The following is a 25,425-nucleotide window of genomic DNA, read 5'->3' as shown; positions in this document are numbered from 1 at the left end:
ACCTGATGTGAAGAACTGACTCACTGGAAAAGACCCTGATGCTGGGAAAGATTGAAGGTGGGAGGAGAAGGGGACGGCAGAGGATGAGATGGTTGGATGGCATCACTGACTTGATGGACGTAAGTCTGAGTAAGCTCTGGGAGCTGGTGATAGACAAGGGAGGCCTGGCGTGCTGCAGTCCATGGGGTCGCAAAGAGTCGGACACGACTGAGTGAACTGACTGAAGACCAAAAAAAAAAAAAACAAACAAAAAAAACTCTACATTTTAAATTTGGTGCATATATTCCATTTGAGCTACATTATCCATATCCATATCCATATATATACATATGTATGTTTCTCAATATGGACTGTACCTTGCCAGGCTCCTCTGTCTATGGGATTCTCCAGGCAAGAATGTTGGAGTGGGTTGCCATTTCCTTCTCCAGGGGATCGATCTTTCTGACCCAGGGATCAAAACCCACATCTCTTATGTCTCCTGCACCAACAGGTGGGTTCTTTACCATTACCGCCACCTGGGAAGCCCCAAGATATGCATATACACATGCCACCGTTATGATCACTTTCAACTTGACTACCTTCTGGAGAAATCTGAAACGGGGTCTGGAAGGAGCCAGGGGTGGCCTGGTCCTCAGGCATCACGCGCAGTAGCCGGTGTTCACTCTGCCCCCGCCTTCTGCATGCCTGCAGGCCTCTCCTGATCATGCTGGGCCTGTCCCCTGGGCACGGCTCTGCCCGTGCTTTCCAAGCTGCTCCTGCGCTCCTCCCTCTGCCCTGTGGAAAGCAGGCAGGACAGCAGGTCGTCGCTACACGCCAGTAACGGCTTTGTAACACGGGGAAGTGGAGGACTGGTGGCTGGAGACAGTTGGGTGCAGTGTCTTCTCTTCAAAATGCAGTCTTTTCATAAAGTGCAGCCCTTAACCACTGGGATGTTCTGAATGAAGCCCAGGAAAGAGGAAGCCATGGGGCACTCTCCTCAAAACTCACATCTCCCAGGAAGAGTCAGGTGATGGAAACTGGTTCATCAGATTTAACTTAACACCGCAAAGTAACAAGCCCTCCAAATGACAGTGCGTGCTGGGTTCCTTTGCTTCTTTCCTCAAGCCTGGCTCTGACGCCACCAGCACAGCACGAAGTTGGCCTGAGTGGGTGTGTGCGCTTTGCCCTGTTAAGTGGATGTTAATTCCTCAGGCCGTCTTTTGGGCAGCAGCACATCAGCTTCCTGACTGTGACTTTTCTATAGTAACTTATCTGGATTTTCAATTTAGTGTCAAAAAGAACATTGTGGGGGGGTGGTGTCACACTTTTGGGGGATAAACAGCTTCAGAATGACCCCTGTCTAAAACCCTTAGGGATAATGAAGAATCAGTCTCCTAGGGAAGTTTACATTTTGGTCAGATTAGCTGTAACACTCTGAGCATCACTTGCAAAGTGATGCAGGATACAGTGGTGCCCTGATGACCTCGGTAAATGAACCCCGTCTACCAGAAATAGATAATTGAATGAGCAGATAAATGAATGAATAATGGAGACCGGGCAAAATGATTTCTAATGGATCAGCTGAAATGAGCCACTCTGGTCACACACTCTGGAAGCCTGTATGATGTAGCCTCATGGCCCCTAAAAGACAGCTTCAGCACAAGGCAAGGTTGGCAGAAAGGTCTGAATAATAAAACAGGCACCCATAAGCTTTCTCCAAGGAAATTTCAAGGGAGAAAAGATGGCTTATTCAGCATATGCAGAGAGTCAGCTGCTCCTCTCATCAAAATCATTTATGTGTATTTAAAGTAAGACTGGTTCTACTACCTAATCCTGGGGAATCCAACAAATATATCTGTTTTCTATCCTTACACAAACAACTCTAGCCATGACCACAGAGCCCCCTCATCCAACATGGAAAAAGAGGAAGACACTGGGTCTTGCCTGGCCTCCTCGCTTTTTCAAACCTTCTTGAAGAAATGAGAACAGCTGAATTCTGCCTGGCCTGCTGCTAGACCAGCTGCACTCAACCAATGCCCGGCCTGAGTCAGGGCTCAGTGAACATGCCCTGGACTCCCCACTGCCCTGGCCTGGTGCCCTGCACACAGCAGGTGAGACCATGGGTGTGGGCATGGTTACGGTCAGAGGAGGCCGAGGACATAATTCATAATGTGTTGAATTAATGACTAAGGAGAAATAAATTATTTTTGCCAGTAATTAAGATTGCCATTTCCTCACTGTCACAGAGCCTGAATCCCAATTCTGCTACTTGGAACCTTTGCCAGTCTGGGTGACTTACTTTTCTCAGACCTCAGTTTCCTCATCTATTAAATGGGACTACAACTACCAGCCTTGTGTCAGCTCAACAAATGATGCAGAGACAGTGCAGGTGAAAACTCCTGGGGAATGTCTGTTACAACCCCCTTCCTGTCTGGTTCACTCGCCCCCAGCCTGCCTCTCACACTCTGGAGTCCTTCTTACAAGCAGGAGTTGTTGAGTGTCCGTTTGCTCTGGCACCTAACAGTGCCACATGCTGGGGGTTGGGAATGATAATTTTGCCTTGGCATTCCCCTGAGAATTCTAGACAATGTCACCTGGTCCTAGAGATTTATTGACACGCTTGTGCTTATGTGCTCAGTGGCTAACTCATATCTGACTCTTTGCGACCCCATGGACTGTAGCCCACCAGGCTCATCTGTCCATGTCATTTCCCAGGCAAGAACACTGGAGTGGGTTGCCATTTCCTCCTCTAGGGGATCTTCCCGGGCCAGGGATCGAACCTGCATCTCCCTTGTCTCCTGCATTGGCAGGTGGATTCTTTACCGCTGAGCCACCAAGGATTACTTGTCTTAGGTCGGCTCTAAAAGATGCTGCCACGTGATCCCATGCTCACCATCCCCGTGAGCATCACAGGAACCCCCAACCCCCTCCCTCAACTCTCTAGAGGCTGTCATGAGGCTGAGGGGAAGCCATCGGCATTTCAGGCAGGGTTACAGGGCTAGTACTGGGGCTGAGCCACAAATAGGAAATGAGGTCAGAACACAGAAGAGCAGAATCAAGTTGCTCACAGCTGGGAGAAATTAGGTTTGGGAATGAGGACGGTCAGGGTCAAGGAGGGACGCATCCACGGTTCACATTGGAGCCCCGACGGGTAGAGAAGCTTCCAGTCCGAGGGTGACCAGGCGGCTCCCCAGTGGACTGCACTGGGGGCATGTCCTGTTCTTGTTTTCCTAGAACTGATGCTTTCCTGGGAGCTCCTCAGCATCTCCTCGGAAAGCTGACCACGCCCACCTAAGGGGAGACTCCCCCCCAAATCCTCCTTTCCATTCTGAAATCCCTTTTGTCCTGACCTCCCACTTTCTCTTATCAGCGAACCCCACCTGTTCTTGATCCCCCTCTGCCCACCTAAGGCTCTGCCCACCTGTGAGGCTCTGCCCACCACTTATCTCACTGGAATTTGCAGCCTCACCTCCTCTACCCATTGTCTAAGCATATCAGGACCACTGACCTTGAAAAGCCCCCTCTCCCCTATTTCCTCAAGCTATTCCCCCTTTGAATCCCTACAGTCCTCTGCTAGTTTTTAGAAGCCTGGTAACCTGTTTTGTGTTATGAAGATTTGTACGTGTCTTATCTTGCTTATTACCCTGCAAACCTCCTGAGGACAGAGACTGTCTACCTTATTTATGCAGCACCTGCGGTTCTGAGCATAATATCTTACCAGTGGGGCCAATAAATATTTACCCAGTTAAATTTTATGATAGTCTGACTTCTAAGAATGAGTACTCATATTTCCCCCTATCTTTTTCCTCATTACAAAACGCAGTCACATTAATGTGGTCACATTACACGATGGTTTCTCTATAAATAAAATAGCTACTGGTTTCTGTTTTATCCTCCTCAGGTTCCAATACCCTCTCCTGCCTTTCTGGGTCCTCAAACATTTCTTCAAGGCAACAGTTATTTGATCTCTCTGGAAAACACTGTTTACTCATTCTGTGAGTTTCCCATCACACCTGTGGACAGCTGACGCCTTTCTCGGTTTCGCTCTGGCCTCAAACGGCAGCCTCGCATGTTTGACGGAATGTCTCTGGTGCCTCTTGTTACCCTGGGCAGGCAGGCAGGCCGGCCCCCGCGTCCTCCGTGCTATGCATCTCCGGTACTCAGCAGCCCACTGTCACGCACTGTCTCTGGCTGTCACTCACACGGGCACCTGCCCATCGGCCTCTCCCCGGCCCCCCCCAAGTCGTGACTCACTGACACCAAGATCCTCCCATGCTGCCACATGCTTCAGCTCTGTTCTTTCTGGGCCCTGGGGCTGCTGCAGAGGCAGCCTGTACTTCCGGCTGGCTCTGCGCCCTCAGCCCTGGCAGCAGCCTGATGGGTGGAGAAATGGTTTTCTCATCCTCCTTCCCCTCAGAACCACTATTCGGTTCTCTCCTGAGCACTTATGTTGAGATTCTGTGTCAATTCAAATGTTAAAATGATACTCCAATCTAGTCAACTGTCAGATTTTAAAATTGCTTTTTTCCAGTTGTGGCAAAGGGCCTGTGAGGTTGCCTGTCCTTCTTATGCCTGATGCCACAGATGTGTGGACACGCTGCTCCAGGCCAGGGCCCGGGCTGTGGCTGGGAGGAGCCTTTCCCTTTGGGAAGGGACTGGGAGGCACAGGGCATGGACTCAGCTTGGGACTGCTCTCCTAAGGAAACAAAGGAAACAGTCTCCAAAGGAAACTGAGGCCAGTTCTGGAACAGGCAGGCTGGGAGTGAAGCACTATGCCCCAGCCCTCAGTTCCTTGGCCCCTCTGGCACCTGACCCAATGCTAGGACAGAAATGCTCCATCACACGCTTCTCTGAGACACACTGAACTGGGCTGGGCCATTAAAGAGGACACTGTAATGAGCGCTATACAAGCCTTCTCATGAAAAGACAAGATGCTGAGCTCATTATAAAGGTGGGAAGGGAATACCCCATGCAGGAAGGAATAGCTGTAGTGAGAATGTTTTAATCAGTCTATCTGTACATCGTGTAATGATTTCAAAGGTAAGAATTTATTATCTAATCAAAAGGATTTGTGATTATAATCAGTGACATTGTATCCAATCAGAAATTAATAATTTGGGCCCAAATGTCAATGTTATCTTCACACTGGGTCACAGGATGTGCTCTGACTGGCAGGCCTCCCTTCCCGGGTCCTGGGTCCCAGTGGGAAGAGCCAGCAGGTTGGGATTGTGAGATTTCAGATCTACAAGGTCCCGAGGCTCGGGGATGCTAACGACCAGAGGACCGACTCTTTGGAGGGAAAAGTTCCAGGGGACCACCAGACAGCCCAAACTCACACCAAACTCTGTTTCAGTCTAGCTGGCAAGTATAGGAAAGAGGCTCCGGCACCAGGCTTAACAGTCTTGCAAATATAATAAATAATTTCTTTCCTCCCCCCCAGAAGCATACAGCGAGTGAAATGAGTTCTTACTACTTTGGAATAAACAGTAATGTTCTCTGGGTAAAAGGCCACCTGGCAGTTTGAAAGACTGGGTTAATCAGACACAGGGAAATTTCTGATTAGTTGGCCAATTACCTCAAATTCTGAGCGAGCCAAGGCAATGTTTGAGAAACAGCCTGACCAACTGGGAATACATTCAATAGCCCGAGGCAGAGATTTTTAGCTTATGAGGGCTGAAAATATAATGGCACTGTGTGCCTGACTTTCATGGACTCACATCCCCCAAATGTAGAGAGCCTATAACTATTTTTTAAGACCAAATTGACTCAAAATTATTTTTGGCTTTCAATAATTATAGAAATCTGTTTGAAAAGTAGAAAGTGAAGTGTTAGTCATTCAGTTATGTCCAACTCTTTGCAACCCCATGGACTGTAGCCCGTGAGGCTCCTCTCTGTCCGTGGGGATTCTCTAGGCAAGAATACTGGAGTGGGTTGCCATTCCCTTCTCCAGGGATCTTCCCCACCCAGGGATTGAACGGAGGTCTCCTGCTTTGCAGGTGGCTTCTTTACCATCTGAGCCACCCGAGAAGCCCAGATCTATTGGACCATCCTCTGAAATCACTTTAGGGCTCCAGGACATGCCAAGGCCAGGATTTAGGGGCCAGGAGAGAAGGATGAATCATCACTTTGGATGACGCGGAAGTGGTCCAGGCCCACCCCCAACTGTCTCTGGGTGAGCCGGCCATGCCCCCACTCCGTTCCTTCCTGGTGTCTGAAGGCGTCACGGCTCACCTGGTGGGGGCGTGCTTCTGCTCCTCCTCCTCGTCCGTGTCGCTGCTGATGGTGATGACACTGACCGTGGGGCTAGGGGTGTCGGGGATGACGATCGTTTGCCGCTGCCGCTCCCTGGTGGTGCTGGAGGCCCCGTCACCCCAGCCGCACGTGACGGATGAGCTGCAGGCGGGGCTGCTGTGCACCAGGGCGCAGCGCGGAGGCGTGTTCTCCTTGATGCGCTTGGACCGCTGCGGCGAGCTGACGGCCTGAGAGGAGGACACCTCACAGGTGGAGACGTTTCTGGAACGATAAAGCCACACACGCTCATGGAGAAAGTCAGAGCTGCCAGGTTCTTGCACGAAGCCCAAATGTCTAGAAACACCGGCATGGCCAAATTGAAAGGGTCACGGGCAGGAAGGCCACGGGTCTCCAAACAGGGGAAATAGGCTACAAGTGTCAGACATTTTTTTATCTCTCCCTTAAGCGGCAGGAGGAAACAAAAAAAGTGTCAGAATTTTTTCTCTTAAAATTCTGTGTTGCCATGACAACACCTAGTTCCACCTGAACTTAACTTTTCTCAAACCTTGAGCTAACCAACACCTTTTTCTTATGGAAATGTTTTTCTTAAGCTATGTTAATGAAACTATGTGTTTGCTTTGGAATTTGCCTTTCTTTAAAATGGTTCCACCTAAGACTAACTTTTGGCTGATAACAGCTCAACAAACCAGTATTCATATCAATTGTTTTATGGCTGGGGATGACATACTTCGTGCCATCCTGTCTTAAAAACGCATATTGTGGGAGACGGGCCTGGTGAAACTCCCTCAGTCGTGAGGTGTCTCTATATGATTAATAGCTTTCTAACAGACATAAAACAGCTTGCTAAAACTAGCATGGGGGGGCACTCCTCCTCCCCCTTCTGATGTCTGTGTCAGAAGCTTTCTCTGTCCCTTTTTTATACTTTAATAAAACTCTGCTATACAAAAGCTCTTGAGTGCTCAAGCCTGGTCCCTGGTCCTGAAGTTATATCTTCTTCGGAGATCACGAATCCGACACCATTCATTGTAGAAAGTGAAAGTAAAGTCGCTCAGTCATGTCCGACTCTTTGCGACCCTGTGGACTGTAGCCCATCAGGCTCCTCTGTCCATGGGATTCTCCAGGCAAGAATACTGGAGTGGGTTGCCATTTCCTTCTCCAGGGGGTCTTCCTGACCCAGGGATTGAACCCAGGTCTCCCACATTGCAGGCAGATGCTTTAACCTGTGAGCCACCAGGGAAGCCCTGTGTTGCCCTCCATAAATCAGATAGAGGACCAGTGCACTCGGGCTTAACCAGACTGTAGAGGCGGTGGCCTGTGGGACTCTTTCTTTCAACTGCTTCACAGACAGGGCAGCATCCTGGCTTCTCTGGGCTCTACCTGCTGAGGGACAAAGTGGGTAGCCAGGGCTCTCAGGAGAGGACAGAGGACCATGCCCAAGGACTGGGCCAGTCTTGCAGTGGGGGCGGATTTCAGGGGTGTCTGCCCCAACACAGCCCCCTGCCTTCAGGGTCAAAGCCCAACTTCCTAAGTTCAATCTTGTCATCCTCCCCAGTGTACTGAGTGAGGTCTTATTTTGGAGGGAGGTGGAAGAAAAGATATTTGCACATAAAGCTTTCGTTTCCTTGCTCATGGCTGGTTCACCACTGATTCAATGACAACACTCATTACCTAAGACTTCCTGGAGCTAAAAGATCTAAGGTTAAAGTGTAGCTTTGCCTCCTTCCTCCTCTGGGAAAAGGACATGACCATAAAAGTATCTGTGGCGGTATAACTTTTCAAAAATTAATTTTTCTGGGGACTTAATGGGCGGTCTTGTGGTTAAGACTCTGCCTTCTAATGCAGGGAACATGGGTTCAATCCATGGTTGTGGAACTAAGATTCCACATGCCTCGCAGTGCAACCAAAAAAAAACCCAAAGAAAATCCTGGATTTTGACACATGAGCCTCACAGGAAGCTTACCAGTCTGTTTCAATTACAATGAAAAACCAGGAAAAATGCAAAGGAAAATGTATGCTTAAGGGACCTATAACTCTTGATTTTGATCAACTAGAAATTACTTATCAAAAACGCCAATGTAGTTTCTGGTAACTTTAGAGAAAAAAGACCTTACCTTTCCCCTCCCCATCAACCGTTGCTGACCTTGGTTGTATCTATACAATGAGACCAAAGCCAGCCTATAATGAAACTTAAGATTGTGATATGTCCTTAGAGATTCTAGCACCTTCTAGCTAAAGGGAAGGTAATTAGATGAAAATAACTCCATAAAGGTGGGTCTATTTAATTTTCTATTTAGTTGGTATCAGATATGTTGCTTGTTCCTTTTGGGGGGCTCCTAATAAGAAGGAAGTTTCATTGATAAGATTGTTCTATTATTTGTACTTACCAGAGAACTTTGTATTTGTTACTACTAACATGGTACAATTTTGAGATTAAGTTTTCACTACTCGAGCAGTTAAAATATGTCTACTTGGCATTTTTAAAGAAAACTATGCCTGATCTTACCGTCTGCTAAAGGGGAGAGCCTTCTGGTTTTTCCAATTGTTTTGCCTAAGGCATTGGTCTTTAAAATAGGCAAACCCATAATTTTCACTATAGTCCCACTGATCTTGAAATGCACTGGCAGTGAGCCTTCTAAAGCCAGCTGGGTGGTAAGAAGGCAACAAAGAGGGACTTACCAACAGGTCAGAGGCTAAGGGTTCTTCTTGCCCCTACCTGGCCAAAGTGAGCATACAGAGGCCAAGCTCAAGCCAGACCATGGTTCTGGTAGACCACACACCAGACTGCGCAGGACAGCACATGAGGACTGAGCCAGGGGCCTCTGGTGTCACCCAGTCTAACACAGACATGGGTGTTCTATCACAGAGCTGTCAAACAAAAGCATTCTGGAAGCCTGCCACTGATCTGACATGAATTTCCCTAAGTTGTCAGAAACAACCAAATAAGAACCTTGTTCAGGAAGGATGACAACTTCAGGAAGTCAGCTCTTGGATTAGTTTTCACATGAAAAAAAATGAAAAGAGGCAGATCTAATTTCTGGCATCATGCTATCCAAGGAAGTATAAAAACAAAATTCACTAGACATTTCATGTATTACTTGACTTCTCTTGATTAACCTATTCCAAATAAACAATTAGGGACCTCCAAGCCACTGGAGAGAGATGTAGGAACAATTTTACAGCCACACAATTTTGATCTCGATTTTTTTGTTGGGAAATCTCTATTTTTTTAAGTAAGGTATATTGAGGTATCATTTACATACAGTATAAGACACCCCTTTGAATTGTTTGATGAGTTTTAACAAATGTACAGTCATGTAATTCCCATCACAATGCAGATACAGAAATTTGTCATCACCTTGAAAAGTTCCCTCTAGTCCTTAGCAGATCCTGATCTGATCTATGTCTCTATAGCTTTGTCGTTGTTCAGTTGTATCTGACTCTTTGCGACCCATGGACTGCAGCACACCCGGTTTCCCTGTCCTTCACTATCTCCCAGAGCTTGTTCAAATTCATGTCCATTGAGTCGGTGATGTCATCCAGCCATCTCAACCTCTGTCCTTTTCTCCTCCGGCCTTCAATCTTTCCCAGCAATCTTCAATCTACATACTCTATAGTTTTACCTTTTCCAAAATACCATATAAAATGAACAGAAGCACATGGCCTTTGGTCAATCTTAATTTTTTTGAAGAGTTCATGGAGATGAAACTGGATTTAGAGGAAATGGGAAAGATCATTGTTCTTCTGGTAGTGTCTATGATTAACCAAAGTTACTGCTTGCTGCTGCTGCTAAGTCGCTTCAGTCATGTCCGACTCTGCGCGATCCCATAGACGGCAGCCCACCAGGCTCCCCCGTCCATGGGATTCTCCAGGCAAGAACACTGGAGTGGGTTGCCATTTCCTTCTCCCATGCATGAAAGTGAAAAGTGAAAGTGAAGTTGCTCAGTCATGTCCGACCGTCAGTGACCCCATGGACTGCAGCCTTCCAGGCTCCTCCATTCATGGGATTCTCCAGGCAACAGTAGTGGAGTGGGGTGCCATTATATTTTAGCAAATAGCTGAATGAGTTAAATTTCTGACATTAGACTCAAATAAAGCACATTTCTCTACTACTTCTAAAAGAAAGTTATAGTTTCAAAAATGCATCTTCAGAGGGCAGTCTGAGTGTTTTCTAGATAAGTGGAAGGGGACAGAATCACTCAAGATGGGGACACTGAACGCTGTGGTCTGAGGGCCCCACCCTTAGGGTGCTGGTAGAGCCAGCACTCACAGAGACCTCAGGATGAGTGCCTCCTTCAAAATCCCATTCCAGGGATCCAGATCTTTAACTTCCAATCTCCTTGAAGTTTTCTTTCTCTAACATTTCTTACACACCTACCTTGCAGAGGACTGGTGTTGCTTATTCTTCCGGGAGGAGGTGGTGCTGGTAGGTTGCTGCCGCATCACATGGGCCACGCCCACATTTAAGGGTTGAGCTGCTGGAAGGGTCACATGACCAGTCAACAACGCAGGCTGCTGCATGATGGGATTGTAATGGCTGCCATGAGCATGTGTGTTCCTGAAAGGGAAATGGGAAAACAGATTCTTTGATGGTTTAATAGAAACAGAGCTCCTTTAGAAGCTAAAGTTCCCTCCCCACCATTAAAAGTCAAATTAAAATCAAAAGGTAGTTCTCACACAGAGGGGATAGTTGTTGATGAGATGAGCCTTCCCAGGTGACTTCATTGAGTGTCTCTGGTGTAGGAATGTTTAAGTGGTGTGGACACAATTTGTTGGTGAGTGAGAAAAGGCATATTTTAAGTGGGGAGAATGCCGAGTAGGCGGACTCAGCTTAAGTTCTGGGGAGAGGAAATAAATATTCCCTTCTGCTCTTCAAGACCCTAAACAGCTAACTGGGCTGTGTATTTTATAATTTACAAAGCGCCTTCAATGGGTTGTTCCACTCTGTGAGGTAAGCAGGATATCCTAGTAATACCGTTTTGTAAATAAGAATATTGCAGTTTATGTGAAAAACAAACTTTGAAGATTGGGAGGTATGTCTTTCTGGCATTAGGAAGTGTTAATATTCTTTAGAATTCTTTCAGCAGTTAGCACAATGTTCAGGAATGTAGCAGCTCATCAGTGAGTTACATGCTTTTTGAATGAACAATTAGATTAACTGAAGGTTGATTAGACATGTATAGAATTTGGTAATCAGTGAAAATTAGTAACAGACACATGTTGACAGAAATATTGGCAGTCATAATCCTGAAAATGGGTTATGTGAGATCTGGGTTGTTGTATGTGAGATCTGCTGTTAGGCTTATTCCTACAGTAATATTAAGAGTGATGATGAATTTAGAGAGTAGCCCATAAAAACCCATTTAATACATGGTAAAATGAAGAGCTATAGGAGAGTTCATATGAATTTTTAAAATACTATGAAATTTAGGGAAAAAACTGAACACAAAGAGAAGTAGGGAGACACTTTTGTAGAGATCCTGATAGTCTTTTGGACATTTAAGTGAACTTTAAAAACTGATGTTATAACTCCTTTACTTTGTTGCTATTTCTTCTACAGACATGACATTTTTCCCTTTGACACAGGTCTAGCACTAGCCATGAGTCCAGATGTTCTTTGGGCTACACATGAAATGGAGAAGAGACTGAAAAGAAACTGTGTTGGCTTTAGGTCTCTCCTGTGGTAACCAGGTAAGAGATGAGGAGGGATGAAAGATAACATGTGCATGAATGAGTTAAGAATGTCAGTATCTCTGAAATTAAATAAGCTGTAAATGCTGAAAGACAAAGGGAAATGGAAGTACAGCATATGTGTGGTCTTCTGGGAGAAAAAGGGGTAAGGAAAAAAAACAACTGGTCAAACAGCTTTCCACTTGGTTGCTGCTGCTAATGAGCTGGAGAGGGAAGGTGGTCTTGCTGAGCATTCATGCTGTGAACGGAGGAAGGGCAGATAACAGATTTATTGCTGCCTGTCATGGATCAGGCGCTGGTATGAAGTGAAATGTTATTCACTCAGTCGTGTCCAACTCTGCGACCCCGTGGACTGCAACCCGCCAGGCTCCTCTGTGGGATTCTCCAGGCAAGAATACGGGAATGGGCTGCCATTCCTTCCTCCAGGGGATCTTCGAGAATCACGGATCAAACCCAGGTCTCCTGCATTGCAGGCGGATCCTTTACCCACTGAGCCACCAGGGAAGGCTGGTGCTGGATGGTACATGTTAAATCCAGTCAAGTGCTTTGTCTTTTATCTTAAATTTAAACCTCCCAACAATTGGATGAATAGGCATTACTGTCCCTACTTAACTGAAGAACTGAGGTTTAGTAACTTTCCCAGGTCGCGCAGGGCCAGAAATGAGCCCAGTTTACCTGGCTTGAAAGTGCTTCCAGTGAGAGGCGGTGGATGTGGGGGGGTGGTGTCAGTGGAAAGTGAACGGGACTGTGATAAATGGCCTCCGTTCCTCTCTTCTTTCTACTAAATTAGAATGAGTAAATTAGTAAGTAGAAAACTAAATGGCAGGACAGAGGACGCTGCAGTTGAGGCTAGACTGGGGCCCTGTCTCTCTGCCTTTCATCAGAGCTTTTCACTCACAGCAGATTTACGGGACAGAAAAAGAACTGTCGGGAGGTTCTGTGGATGGTTTGGGGACTGTCAGAGGGTGAAGGGTGTGACCTACCCTGATGCTTCGGCTGAAAGAGAGACAGCCCAGAGGGCCATGAGAAGTTGGGGCCAGCTCGGGGGACTGCCATTTGGCTCTGCACTGGTGAAGGTGGGCACTGAGGGTGGTGTTGGGATGGCATAGGTGGCATGGTATAAGGAAGAATGGAAAGTGGCCATAAGAACAACAGAGTCACGTGTCAGTGATGAAGTTGGTGAGTAGGATGGGGTGGAAGGTTCTGGAAACAGATGCAGGGGTTGTGGTGTGCTTGCGGCTGTCAGCTGGATGTCTCTGGGCCCTGTGGAAAGTGTACTTTGATCTCAAAGATATGAGCATCAACTGAAGAGACACACTCAGCAAACAGAGCAGAGTTTACCAGTCCAAATAAACCCCCTTCTGTCAAGTCTTCCCCCAGGAGGTCTGATGTGACTCCAGCATGCTCGTGTGTGAAAACACCTTGAGAACACTTCCTAGAATTGCTAAGGAGCCCCTGGATCTCTTCTGCATCCTTTCATGGACAACAGATCTTTGTTTTCTGGGAGTGGAAGTGAATTCGGAGAAACAACCAAAAATCATCCCAAGCCAAGTCTGGTGAATCAAATAATGGAACTGAATTTGGAGTTCAAAATGACAACAGATCCTAAAGTAACCACGCTGGTTTTCTGGTGTCCTGGTATGCTGCTGCTGCTGCTAAGTCACTGCAGTCATGTCCGATTGTGTAGACCCATAAATGGCAGCCCACCAGGCTCCTCTGTCCCAGGGATTCTCCAGGCAAGAAGACTGGAATGGGCTGCCATTCCCTTCTCCAATGCATGCATGCATGCTAAGTCTCTTCAGTTGTATCTGACTCTGTGTGACCCCATGGACAGCAGCCCACCAGGCTCCTCTGTCCACGGAATTCTCTAGGCAAGAGTACTGGAGTGGGTTGCCATTTCCTTCTCCATTATACATTTATTTAAAAATAACCTCTCATTACACTGCAGTCTTAGGCCACATGGTATGCTCATGCACTTAGTTGCTCAGTCATGTCTGACTCTTTGTGACTCCATGAACTGTAGCCCGCCAAGTTCCTCTGTCCATGGGATTCTCCAGGCAAGAATACTGGAATGGGTTCCCATGCCCTCCTCCAGGGGATCTTCCCAAACCAGGGATTGAACCCAGGTAGGCCACATGCTATTCTTGTTAATTTAAAAAGCCCTCTACAAAGCAGGGGATTCTGGTACTGGCCAGCCTGGCCGCCCTCTGGGTCAGCGGCGGAAGTGCCTCCCATCCTAGCCCTGCCTGCGCCTTGCTCACCTCCAGTCGGCCAGCTGCTGGGTGCCGGCCATGGTCTCAGGAATCACAGTTGCGTGCTGCACCGAAGTGTGCGTGGCCACGCCGGTCAGCTGTTGCCACGCCGGGGGAAGCAGAATCTGCTGGGTCCCACTTGGCCAGGCCTGCTGTAGGACAGAGATCACCTGCTATCACTATGTCCGACAATCATAAATCAGTTGGCATGAGTCAAGTGCTTATTCTGTGCTCAAGGTTGTGCTAGACCCCTTGATAGGTGTGACAGTGGAGACCTACTCTCTGAACTCAGACACCAGGGCAGATAAAATGAACACATGTGAAGTCAATAGAAGATAATAGGTAGGTATATGGGCAAAGAACTATATGGAAGCGATTCATTCACACTGAAGAATGACTTATTTATAAATCTGCTCTAATGAACAACGTTTAAAATTCCCCAAAGTTCACTTATTGATTTGTTTTGTGACACAACTGTGCACAAGAGATTGAGGGAGTTGAATTGGATCCTACAAGGGTAACTCCTTGCTCTCAAGAAGTTTTCCGCCTAGCATCCTTTATTTAATATTTTACCTTTTGTTTAGCAGTTAGAATGTAGAGGTGCAACTTGTGTTATCTTCTGAATCTAAGTTAACATAATCCTGAGATCACCAAGTATCTGGTATCCTGATCATAATCCTGAGATCACCAAGTATCTGACACCTGCCTATATCCAAGGGCAAATAGGCATGAAGTAAAATTCTTAGCTGGGATCTTGAGCTTAACTGAGAATACCTTGACTCCTCAAGGAGAAAATGAAACAGTGAGGAAGTCACAGTTTGATCTTTTATAAACACCAAGCTATTTCTTAAGAAGTCGAAAATGAACTTTCCCGATTCCTCCTTGAATAGACTTACAGGTGTGCGTGCGTACACGTGTGTGTGTGTGTTGTGTTTTGAGCCCTCTGTATCTTCAATCACTATTCTGCTTGCCTTTGGTTATTAAATGATTCACCCTAAACATAGCTGTCCAAAGTTGGACACTTGAAGGAACGCTGCTAAGGTAAAATACCTCTTAGGAAGGTCAAGGAGTTGGGATCTTAGCTCTTTCTCTCTCTTTCCGTCAGGCTGGAGATGACTAACACTGGCTAATTAATATAATGTAGTGCTCCACAAACTCTGCATATGTTCAAGTGTTTTGGCTCCTAACAAACAAGCACTTCTAGAAATGGATTATAAATTTGAGTCAAAACTTCATAAACAGCGATGTGTACTAAAATGCTACGGCTCCCTCTTAGATGCGAGTGCACAGTTCACCTGGTTCTATCCTGCTATACTGCTGCACATGAGACTCCGTGAGATCTCTTATGCCTTTTAGATATTGCCTGTTTGCTTACCGATCTTTTAAAATATAGTCAAAAAGCTCAGGGACCACAGATTATACAACAAGTGCTTAAGAAATGTTTGCTGATAAAATGAAAGAAGCAATTCAAAGGCAATTAGCTATACTTCACTGTATTTCAGGTTTAGTGAATTCAAACACAGTAAGCAGAAAAATAATTTAATTGATTAAAATAATTATGAACTCAAAAGCTTACATGAACAATAGTCTCACTGGCAATAAGAATTCTACTGATTTTGTCTGGAACTTGTTTCAGATCCCATGAAAAGCCTGTGTTTTGACTAATGTCATTTTGAAATAATAAATCTTGATATCAAGCTAAGGACATTATTTCTTCCCTGTTTCTCTAAAATGAATCTTAGCATTTTACCTCAGAGATGGAGCAAAAAGATATTTCTGGACCTCTATCACTGATGGATATGTTCAACTCATTTGAGACAACACTTTGCATCAGATATTTCTATAATTTATTACTACTGTATAATCTGTAAGATTAGAGCCAATATTTCTGGATGCACATTGTGTGCCAGGCATAGAGCTAAAACCATAAATGGATTCTCTGACTTTATCTTAATACCAATCCTGTGAGTAGGGACTATTCTCCCCTCCCATTTCTCAGGTGAATAAACTGATACACACAGCTTGCCTGGACACATAGTAAATTAAACATACATTTACAGCTCTCCCTCTTTTAAGCCCAACTAAAATGACAGTGAAGGAATGAAAAAATACATATAGATCCATAAGGACACAGGGAACAGGGAGGGACAATAACAGTTAACAGAATTTCAGAAGCTGGAAAACAGAAGAGTTATTACTAAGTTAGCAGTCTGACGGAATGGAAGGTAAAGTCGGAATATTAAACCCTGGGATTCTGTCACTCTCAGATTCCTGGTATGGATTATTATCCCCCACCCCACCCCCAATCTTCAAGCAGGAACCTGCTGGATTCTCTCCAGGGAAACTGACCATTCCAAGAGAAAACCACAGATACTTTTGATGAGAGGGGACCTGCCAAAGAAAATGCTGAGCTCACTCCTTATGCAATAGAGAAGTCCACCCCGCTGCCCCTGAAGCTTTCCAGTCAGTTTTCAGTCCTTCAGTCTTAGATATGAATGAACAGCCACGGACCACCAGACTTCAAAGGAAGTTTCTATCATGAAGGAGACTAAAACAAAAAATGAAACTCTGAGGAACAACAACAGTATAGGAATCAGAAGAAAAGCTAAAAATATATGTAATTAGTGTCCTCAAAGAGACTAAATGTGTATATATATCCATGAAACAAGATATAAAAGATATATATCTATATTCTGAGAACAAGAAAACTCTTGGAAATGAGAACAATGACAGCAGAAATGAACAATCCCATACAGATGGGAAAATTTTAGAAAGTAGCATAGATAGAATATATACAGGGAAAAGGTGGATGGGGGTGAGGGTGGGAGACATGAAAATCATTAGATCAGTTCAGAAGTACCAGCGCGCAACTAGCAGGAATTCCACAAAGAAGGAACAGAGAAAATGGAGGGGAAGAAGTTAACAAGGGCAAAAATAGAAGAAAGTTCTTCAGATAAAAAGGGCAAATAGGATGTACCGGACAGTGTATTCTAAAAGACTCATGAGAAAGCATGGAGCCATGAATCTCATGGATACTATGTCCACCATGGACAAGGAAAGTCTTAGAAAGCTTTCAGAAAGAGAGGAAAAACAACAGCCACTTAACCTCTCAATATGCTCAAAGACACCAATATATTAAACACACAAGCCTTTTAGAGCTCTGGAAGACTTTGGGGCTGCCTAATAATACATACAGAGGAAACTGACCCAATGAAAAGATGAGACAATACTAATTCTAGGAAAAACAACTTATACAGGAAAGGAAGGAGAATCATAGTATGTTATGAGGCTCAGTTGAGTATAATATAATATTGATGATAATAATTATGTAGATAATATAAAGTGGTCGAATAAAAACTTAAAGGGAGGAAAAGGGAGAAAGGAAAAGTGAGAGCGAGAGGAAGAGAGCGTGCATGCGAGTAGGCTTGTGTGTTCTGGGGATGGAGGGTTAGAGGGCTAAGCATTCTTCCATGGTTGATTGATACCTAACGTGGAAAATTCAGTAAGAAACAGTTAAAGAATGCTATTTAGAAACATGGATTTAAATAACTAAATGAAACAGTTAAAAAAATAGATGACCAGTTCAAGTTCAATGCATGAAATAGGGCACTCAGAGCCGGTGCACTGGGACAGCCCAGAGGGCTGGGATGGGGAGGAGGGTGGGAGACGGGCTTGGGATGGGGTCGGGGGACACATGTACATCCACGGCTGGTTCATGTCAGTTGATGGCAAAAACCACCACAATATTGTAAAGTAATTAGCCTACATTTAAAGTTAATTAATTAAAAAAATGATAGTTTGGGGGAACAGAAATTGGGGATGGGATAGGTATGAGACTACTGTTTTCTCAGACGTTTGTGGTGGCATTTAACTGTAACAATTAGACACATGTATTACTTTGAAAAAGAATTAAATTTAAATTCAAAAATAACTTCTCTGAAGTCAAACAGCCAGTGAGTGGTGAGGCTGCTATCTGAACATGGGCAGTGGAATTCCAGAGCCCATGCTCTCAGCCAATACGCTACACTTTCTATGGAGGCGATACACAAAAACGATGGCCCAACTCAGGATCAGGTGCCTAAGAGTCGTATGAAAAAGTCTTCCTTATTTATTAGCAATATCAGGCACCCAGCAAGACTGCCACAGACAGCAAGACAGAATGGTTGGAAAGACTGGTTGCTGAAAATGACTAGAGAAGGTTCTAAGAAGCGTTGAAGTTTTGTGTTTTGGAAAGGGTAAAGAATCCAAGACAACGGTTTATCCTCAGGGAAACATTTAAAGGGGTTCAGGTGACAGGAGTTAACTGGCTAGAAGAATGCGCACAACTTCTTCACAGCAGGGCGGAGTCTACAAGGATCTGGCAAATGGAAATCTCCATATCCTGGGGGCTCTGGGTGGTCCGAGGGGGTTCGGGATCCTGCCATTTGAAAAGTGAGATACCATCTCAATCAAGGCATGTAATTCCCATCTCTCTACCTTTACTGGCTCATGCACAGTTTCTTTCTTTTTTAAAATCTTAAAAATTTATCTTATTTGTTTATTTGGCTGTGCTGGGTCTTAGCTGCAGCATGTGGGATCTTCAGCCTCTGTTGTGGCAGGCAGCATCTTTAGTTGCGGCGTATGACGTTAGGCATGTGGGGTCTAGTTCCCTGGCCGGGGATTGAACTTGAGCCCCCTGCATTGGGAGCGTGGCGTCTCAGCCACTGGACCAGCAGGGAAGTCCCTCATTCACAATTTCTGATGGTGGTTAAGATGCCAGTTCTTGGCTGGGGGCTGGGCGGACAGAGATGAAAGCTCCTTTTAGGCGATACCAAAAAAGCATTACTGGTAAAGCGATCCATATGATCACCCTCGTGTTACTGAAATGAGAGGGTGTGATTATTTCTAGAGACACATCTTCGGGGTGCACCAGAGAGACTGTCTCCCATTTTAGGGACATATGATGCTACTGGCGAGGAGGGGTTGGCAAACGGCAGAGCAAACAAAGCTAACCTGAGGGACGGATTCAAAAGACCATTTCTAAACATGCACAAATTCCTTGAAAAGGTTTAAACATTTAAATAAAAAGAAATATACTGAAATTTGGGGATATATTTAAAGTAATAATATTTGGAGTGCCTCTGCCTGATACCTAACCTAATCCCATGAAAAATGAAGGCATCAGTGTTAATGTTTAATTATTGCTTTTTAAAAAAAAACAGCTGCCATACTAGTTTTTTAGAGCTTCCCTGGTGGCTCAGAGGGTCAAGAATCTGCCTAGTTTTGCAAGTTGCTAATTTTTTTTCCTTTGAAGGGATCATTAAAATATATCTAGGAGAAAGCTCCACCTTAACAGGCTAACATATTGGCATGGATTGGGTGACAAACAAGAAAAATCAAAAGCAATCAATAAACAAAAAAGACACACAATGACACTGGATAGGACAGGACAGTTCTTGTTTTTTTTTTTTTTTTTAATTTTTAAGTTAATATCTCTTAGACAACGCTGCATGTCAAGACACTTTGATCTACCATGTCCTTTTCCAATGGCTATATGGTGTTCCATTTTATGCCCTTATCAATTTAAACAAATTTTCTACTGATGAACATTCAAATTGCTTCCAGCACTTCCCTGTTATAAACACTGTAGCAATTAAAATCCTTGTACATGTAATTTTGGTTCACTTCCCCACTTAGAGCTGTAGGTTAAATCCACTTGGAGATTTATAGTGCTCTAAGGACTCCTTTTCAAGCAGGCAGTTGGTAAAGCCCTTCCCTGCTATGATTGAAGGACTAAGACAAATTCGGAAGTGCTGGGCCTGTTGGTTTCCACCGAACTGAACAACAAGGAATATCTACTTTAGCTAGTAAGCGATGCTATGTATTATTTCTTTCAGAGATGGTTCTTGGCTTACTAGGGTTAAGTATGCAAACACAAAAACAGGATCTCTAAGTCTCCTTTAGGAGCACATGTGAATTCTGCAGGTTTTGGCTCACAGAGGAGCAGCACTGGGAAACTGGCCTGGATGCTGGCTCCCAGGCAGATGAAGTGTGAACAGGCTGCCGTGCCCTGGAGTGAGTGGCAGTTCTCTTGATTTACCAGGGCTTTTTCTGAACTCCGTACTAACAAACTGCGCAAACAAAAGGGAGCTATGAGGAACAGAGAGACAGGGGAAGGAGTACAGGTGTGCTTTATATACTGAAGGTTGTCTGTTTAAACCTTCAGCAGGACAGAATTTTGTGTGCCACCAGAAACTGGTGAGACTGGGTATCTGCAGTCTCAGTCTGGACGTAAGAACAAAGAGATGAAGAACGGCTAGTGTCAATCTGAAACAAGCTGTTCTTGAAAACAGAAGAAGTAATAATATCCACCGTATCTTATGAGCCTGGGTGTAGTCTCCATGACCAAAACAGATAAAGATTCTATAAGAAAAAGAAATCCATGCTACTTCCTCACGTATGAACATAGATGCAAAAATACTTAACTGCAGTATTCACAAACAATCCAGGATTGAAAAGCATACAAACACATCAAGTACCACATGATCAAATAAAGTTCACCTTGAAAATATTGATACAAAGATGATTTAACATTACAAAATCTATTAAATAACTTGCTACATCAACAGTTGAAGGAACAAAAACACAGGAATATTTCAATAGGTGGAGAAAGAACATTTGATGCAGTTAAACATTAATTCATTAAAAAAATTAGCAAACTTGATAAAGTGTCCCTAAGCTGGAATCAAGATTGCCGGGAGAAATATCAATAACCTCAGATATGCAGATGACACCGCCCTTATGGCAGACAGTAAAGAGGAACTAAAAAGCCTCTTGATGAAAGTGAAAGAGGAGAGTGAAAAAGTTGGCTTAAAGCTCAACATTCAGAAAACAAAGATCATGGCATCTGGTCCTATCACTTCATGGGAAATAGATGGGGAAACAGTGGAAACAGTGTCAGACTTTATTTTTTGGGGCTCCAAAATCACTGCAGATGGTGACTGCAGGCATGAAATTAAAAGACGCTTACTCCTTGGAAGGAAAGTTATGACCAATCTAGATAGTATATTGAAAAACAGAGACATTACTTCACCAACAAAGGTCCGTCTAGTCAAGGCTATGGTTTTTCCTGTGGTCATGTATGGATGTGAGAGTTGGACTGTGAAGAAGGCTGAGCGCCAAAGAATTGATGCTTTTGAACTGTGGTGTTGGAGAAGACTCTTGAGAGTCCCTTGGACTGCAAGGAGATCCAACCAGTCCATCCTAAAGGAGATCAGTCCTGGGTGTTCATTGGAAGGACTGATCCTGAAGCTGAAACTCCAATACTTTGGTCACCTCATGCAAACAGTTGACTCATTGGAAAAGACTCTGATGCTGGGAGGGATTGGGGGCAGGAGGAGAAGGGGACGACAGAGGATGAGATGGCTGGATGGCATCACCGACTCAATGGACATGAGTTTGAGTGAGCTCCGGGAGTTGGTGATGGACAGGGAGGCCTGGTGTGCTGTGATTCATGGGGTTGCAAAGAGTTGGACACAACTGAGCGACTGAACTGAACTGAACCGAACCGCTCTTTAAACAAAATCTCTAGAGGCAAACAGCAAGAAGAATTTCCTTTAAAGTTCAAGTTAAGGATGCTCAACATCAATGCTCTTATTAAACATTGTTTTGGAGGTACTGTTGGCACAGTGTCACGAGAACAATAAATAAAAATTATATAGACTGGAAAGGAAGAAACAAAATTGTATCACTTGTAAATGAAAAAATAGTCTACACAGAAAATCCAAGGGAATTCACAGAAACGATCAGAACTAATCACAGTCGGGAAGGACTGCTGCATAACAAACTCAGTGGAGCACAACCAGTTATAATCCTATTAACCAAAGACAAATAAGAAAATATAGTTAATAAAGTTATTAATAACAGAACTGTAAAATATTTAGGAATGATTCTAACAAAGGAAAACTAGTGAAAGGAATAAAAGGTAACATATACAATTATATACCATGTTCAAGGGTGAAATGACAATATTACAAAGATGTTGATTTTCCTCAAAGTGAATATAAATCCAGTGCAGGTCCAATACGCACAAATCAGGGTTCTGGGTTTTTGTCTTGTTCGTTTTGGAACGAAAATTCTTACGTAAAGGTGAGGATAAAATTCACATAGAAACAGATAGGGAAATTTTGAAGAACGTGATAGGATCAGGGCTTTTCCACCAGATATCAAGACATACATTAAAGTTATAAAATCAATAGTAAAGACAGTAGGATATTAGACAGGCCAGTAGACTAGAACAGAGTGAGTCCAAAATTGTTGTTGTTTAGTTGCTCGGTTGTATCTGACTCTTTTGTGACTCCATGGACTGTAGCCCGCTGGGCCCCTCTGTCGTGGAGTGGGTTGACATTTCCTTCTCCAGGGGATCTTCCCGACCCAGGGATCAAACCTGTGTCTCCTGCATTGCAAGTGGATTCCGTACCCTTGAGTCACCAGGGAACCCCATGAGACTAAAATAGACCTATGCAATTTGACTATATTAAAATTAACCCCCAAACTTCTGTTCAAGAAAAGACACTATAAATAAAGTGTCTTTGGGAACCAACTTCATTTTAAAAACAAATGTGCTTTAAACTAACAACAGTTTAGTCAATCCATCCTTGACCCCCAAACTCAGAAACCATGATGAAGAAACAGCACAGCAAATGACGGGTTAAAACACATGTGCTGGGGTCAGCCTTCCCGGGCTTGTGTGGTGGGTCTGTCACCTAACTGCTGTGTGACTTTCAGCCAGTGCCTGTGGCTTGTTTGGCAGAAGGAGACAAATACCATATTGTGGGGATTAAATCCATAACAACCATGATGTGCTCAGCACAACGAAAGTGTATTTGTTATTAATGTTCAAGCGAGATTAAGGATCGATTACTTATTATCATTACACCACTTTGTTGCCTAAAATTTTCACAACACGTCACAAATTTTCAACCAGTTTCACCTCTGTGATCTCATGTGAGGAATCTACCAGAGTACCTATGTGAACAGATAAGGAAGGTTCCAGCCCAAAGTCTCCGTGATCCTGGTTTTCAACTAGGAAACAGAGAATCTCTTTTTTTCTGCTTTCAAAAAATAAGGAAATGCTAACTGACTTGCCTTGGGTCACAGAGAGTTATTAGTAGAGTTAGGATTAAAACCTAGGTCTCTCATATTAATCTGCATTACAAAGAGACAATAATAATAATAAATTTCCCCAGACTCCCCCTGTGTCTAAATTTCTTCTTGGAACTGTAAGCTAGATAGTTAGGAGGGTAATTCACCTGGGGATCATTCGGAATATTACTGATGTATTCTAATGACTTGAGGCATCTAACTCACTGCCAGGGAGGGAATTATCAGAGATATGTCTCTTTTGTGAACAACATTAACATGGATCGTGGTAACAGCAGTGATAATAAAGAAAGAATTACCTGGGCAAGCAGACCTGGCTGGATCTGAAGAGGCTGGGCTCCTGGGGCTTGAGTGACGATGGGAACGGCATTTTCCATTCGCACAGAGTAGCCAGCGTGTTTAGAGGGAGAGGCCTGCAATCCTAGAGCAGACAAGGGGTGACGGGGAGAAGGGCTGAGTAACTGGGAAGTGCTGGATGAGGAGACCGTCCTAGCCCGCTGTCAGCCCTCAGCCTCCCTTTGCACTAGTCCCCACCAGACACTGCCTGGTCCTTTGGAAGTCTTCCGTGCTTCAGTTTTTAACTTTAAAAAAAGTTTGTGTTTTTTCCTTTGGCCATGCCACATGGCTTGTTGGAATCTTAGTTTGCTGACCAGGGATAGAACCCAGGCCTTCATCAGTGGAGGCGTGGAGTCCTACCCATTGGACCACCAGGGAATTCCCTCTAACTTAGGAAAAAAATACCCAAAATGACCTTTCTGAATGTTTTCAAAGACTCAGTCAAATTAAGGAGTCTTTAAAGCCAAAAGTGGAACAGTTATGCTGACAAATTACAGCAGGAAAACAGCTGCCTTTGTCATGAAGATACATCTGACTGGGTCAAAGCCAGGGAGAGAGGGTAAGGCTGCTGGAACAGCACTTACTTAAACTGAACCACACAGACTCACACCAGGGGGTTTTCGGAACCAAATTCTCGAGTTTTCAAGGTAAACTACAACGACAGACCCGGTCAACTCTTGCTTCGAATTTTCAGGAGAAGAGTGCCGGGGTGCCTGGCCAGAGGTGGGGGGCACTGGCCAGGAAGTACTTTCCAGGGAGGTTTATACCTGTCACAAGAACGGGGACTAGTGCGCTGTCAGAGGTTGGCAGTGTGCTATAGATAATCCACACAGAGGTTATTCCACGGGAGGCAACGCGAGGGCTGACATCAGCATAACAATGGGAGCGCGCACAATGTGCTGATTTACAGATGGTGGCTGAGCCAGGACAAAACCGCTGGCAGGTGGTGCGAATAACAAGGAACGGACTTGATGCAGAAGCCTATGTCCATTGTTTCTAGGTTGGCTGCCACAGGATGGGGGCCCTCAAGTTCAGTGATGCCAGGGCTCTCGCAGAAAGAAACAAAGAGGGCTTCAGCAGGACAGAAAAGCATGAGGCCAGCACCGCAGAGGCGGTCCTGGTGGAAGCAGGTGCGAGGCTGGGTCCACTCTGCCTTACCTTGGAAGCCAGGTGGACACACGATGAGCGCTTGCTGGAAGGGGTCGGGCCGGGCGCAGATCTGGGCGGCTCCCGTCTGCAGGGGCATGCTCCGCTGGGCCACCGCAGCCATGGATGCCGCTGAGGGCTGGCAGAGTGCAGATTGGTAGTTTAGTATGGAGACCTCGGGATTGGCTAGGGAAAAAGTGGCACTGGTGGAGGTGGGAGCCTACAGGAATGGTGGGGATTAGACAAAAATAAACACAAATAAAACATGAGGGAGATGGCATGCTGGGAGACACGGATCTAAATCAAATAAATGAACTCAAAGAAGAGCAAACGAATGAATGAAAACCAAGAGCCAAAAAAAAAAAAAAAGCGAAAACGGGAGTGGAAATACAGTTGGAAAGACTTAGGGGAAAGCAGGCACCTGCAGCCCAGGACACAGAATCACCTTTGATGCTTAGATTCGGGCCTGTTCTTAATATTTTCAGGGCCTGTTGCTAATACTTGCAGGGCCTGCAAGTGCACACGGGATGCCTGCATGTCAAGTCTATAGTCTATACTGCAAAGTTAAGGACTGGCTAGAAAGAATTATGATCTGCCCTCCCACTCAGACATAAACACTTTCATAACTACC

The 25,425-nt window shown here is 44.8% G+C and overlaps 1 protein-coding gene across 4 annotated transcripts in view; it reads right to left on the bottom strand.

The window, feature by feature from the left end:
• HIPK2 (homeodomain interacting protein kinase 2) overlaps positions 1 to 25,425 on the bottom strand; it is a 206,734-nt gene that overhangs the window by 28,183 nt on the left and 153,126 nt on the right. Inside the window, exons 8-12 of one of the 4 annotated variants that reach the window (XM_018046873.1) lie at positions 24,807 to 25,014; positions 23,612 to 23,733; positions 14,181 to 14,323; positions 10,607 to 10,786; positions 6,211 to 6,492 (exon numbers count right to left, since the gene is read on the bottom strand). In XM_018046873.1, coding sequence (XP_017902362.1) covers positions 6,211 to 6,492; positions 10,607 to 10,786; positions 14,181 to 14,323; positions 23,612 to 23,733; positions 24,807 to 25,014 — 935 coding nt within the window. The remainder of the gene's footprint in view (positions 1 to 6,210; positions 6,493 to 10,606; positions 10,787 to 14,180; positions 14,324 to 23,611; positions 23,734 to 24,806; positions 25,015 to 25,425) is intronic. The other 3 variants (XM_018046874.1, XM_018046875.1, XM_018046876.1) reach the window with 3 other exon arrangements.

This window comes from Capra hircus, chromosome 4 (genome assembly GCF_001704415.2).
Source record: "Capra hircus breed San Clemente chromosome 4, ASM170441v1, whole genome shotgun sequence".
Taxonomy (NCBI): Eukaryota; Metazoa; Chordata; class Mammalia; order Artiodactyla; family Bovidae; genus Capra; species Capra hircus.
Note: the sequence above shows the minus strand (reverse complement) of the source record. Positions and strands in the feature narration are given on the sequence as shown.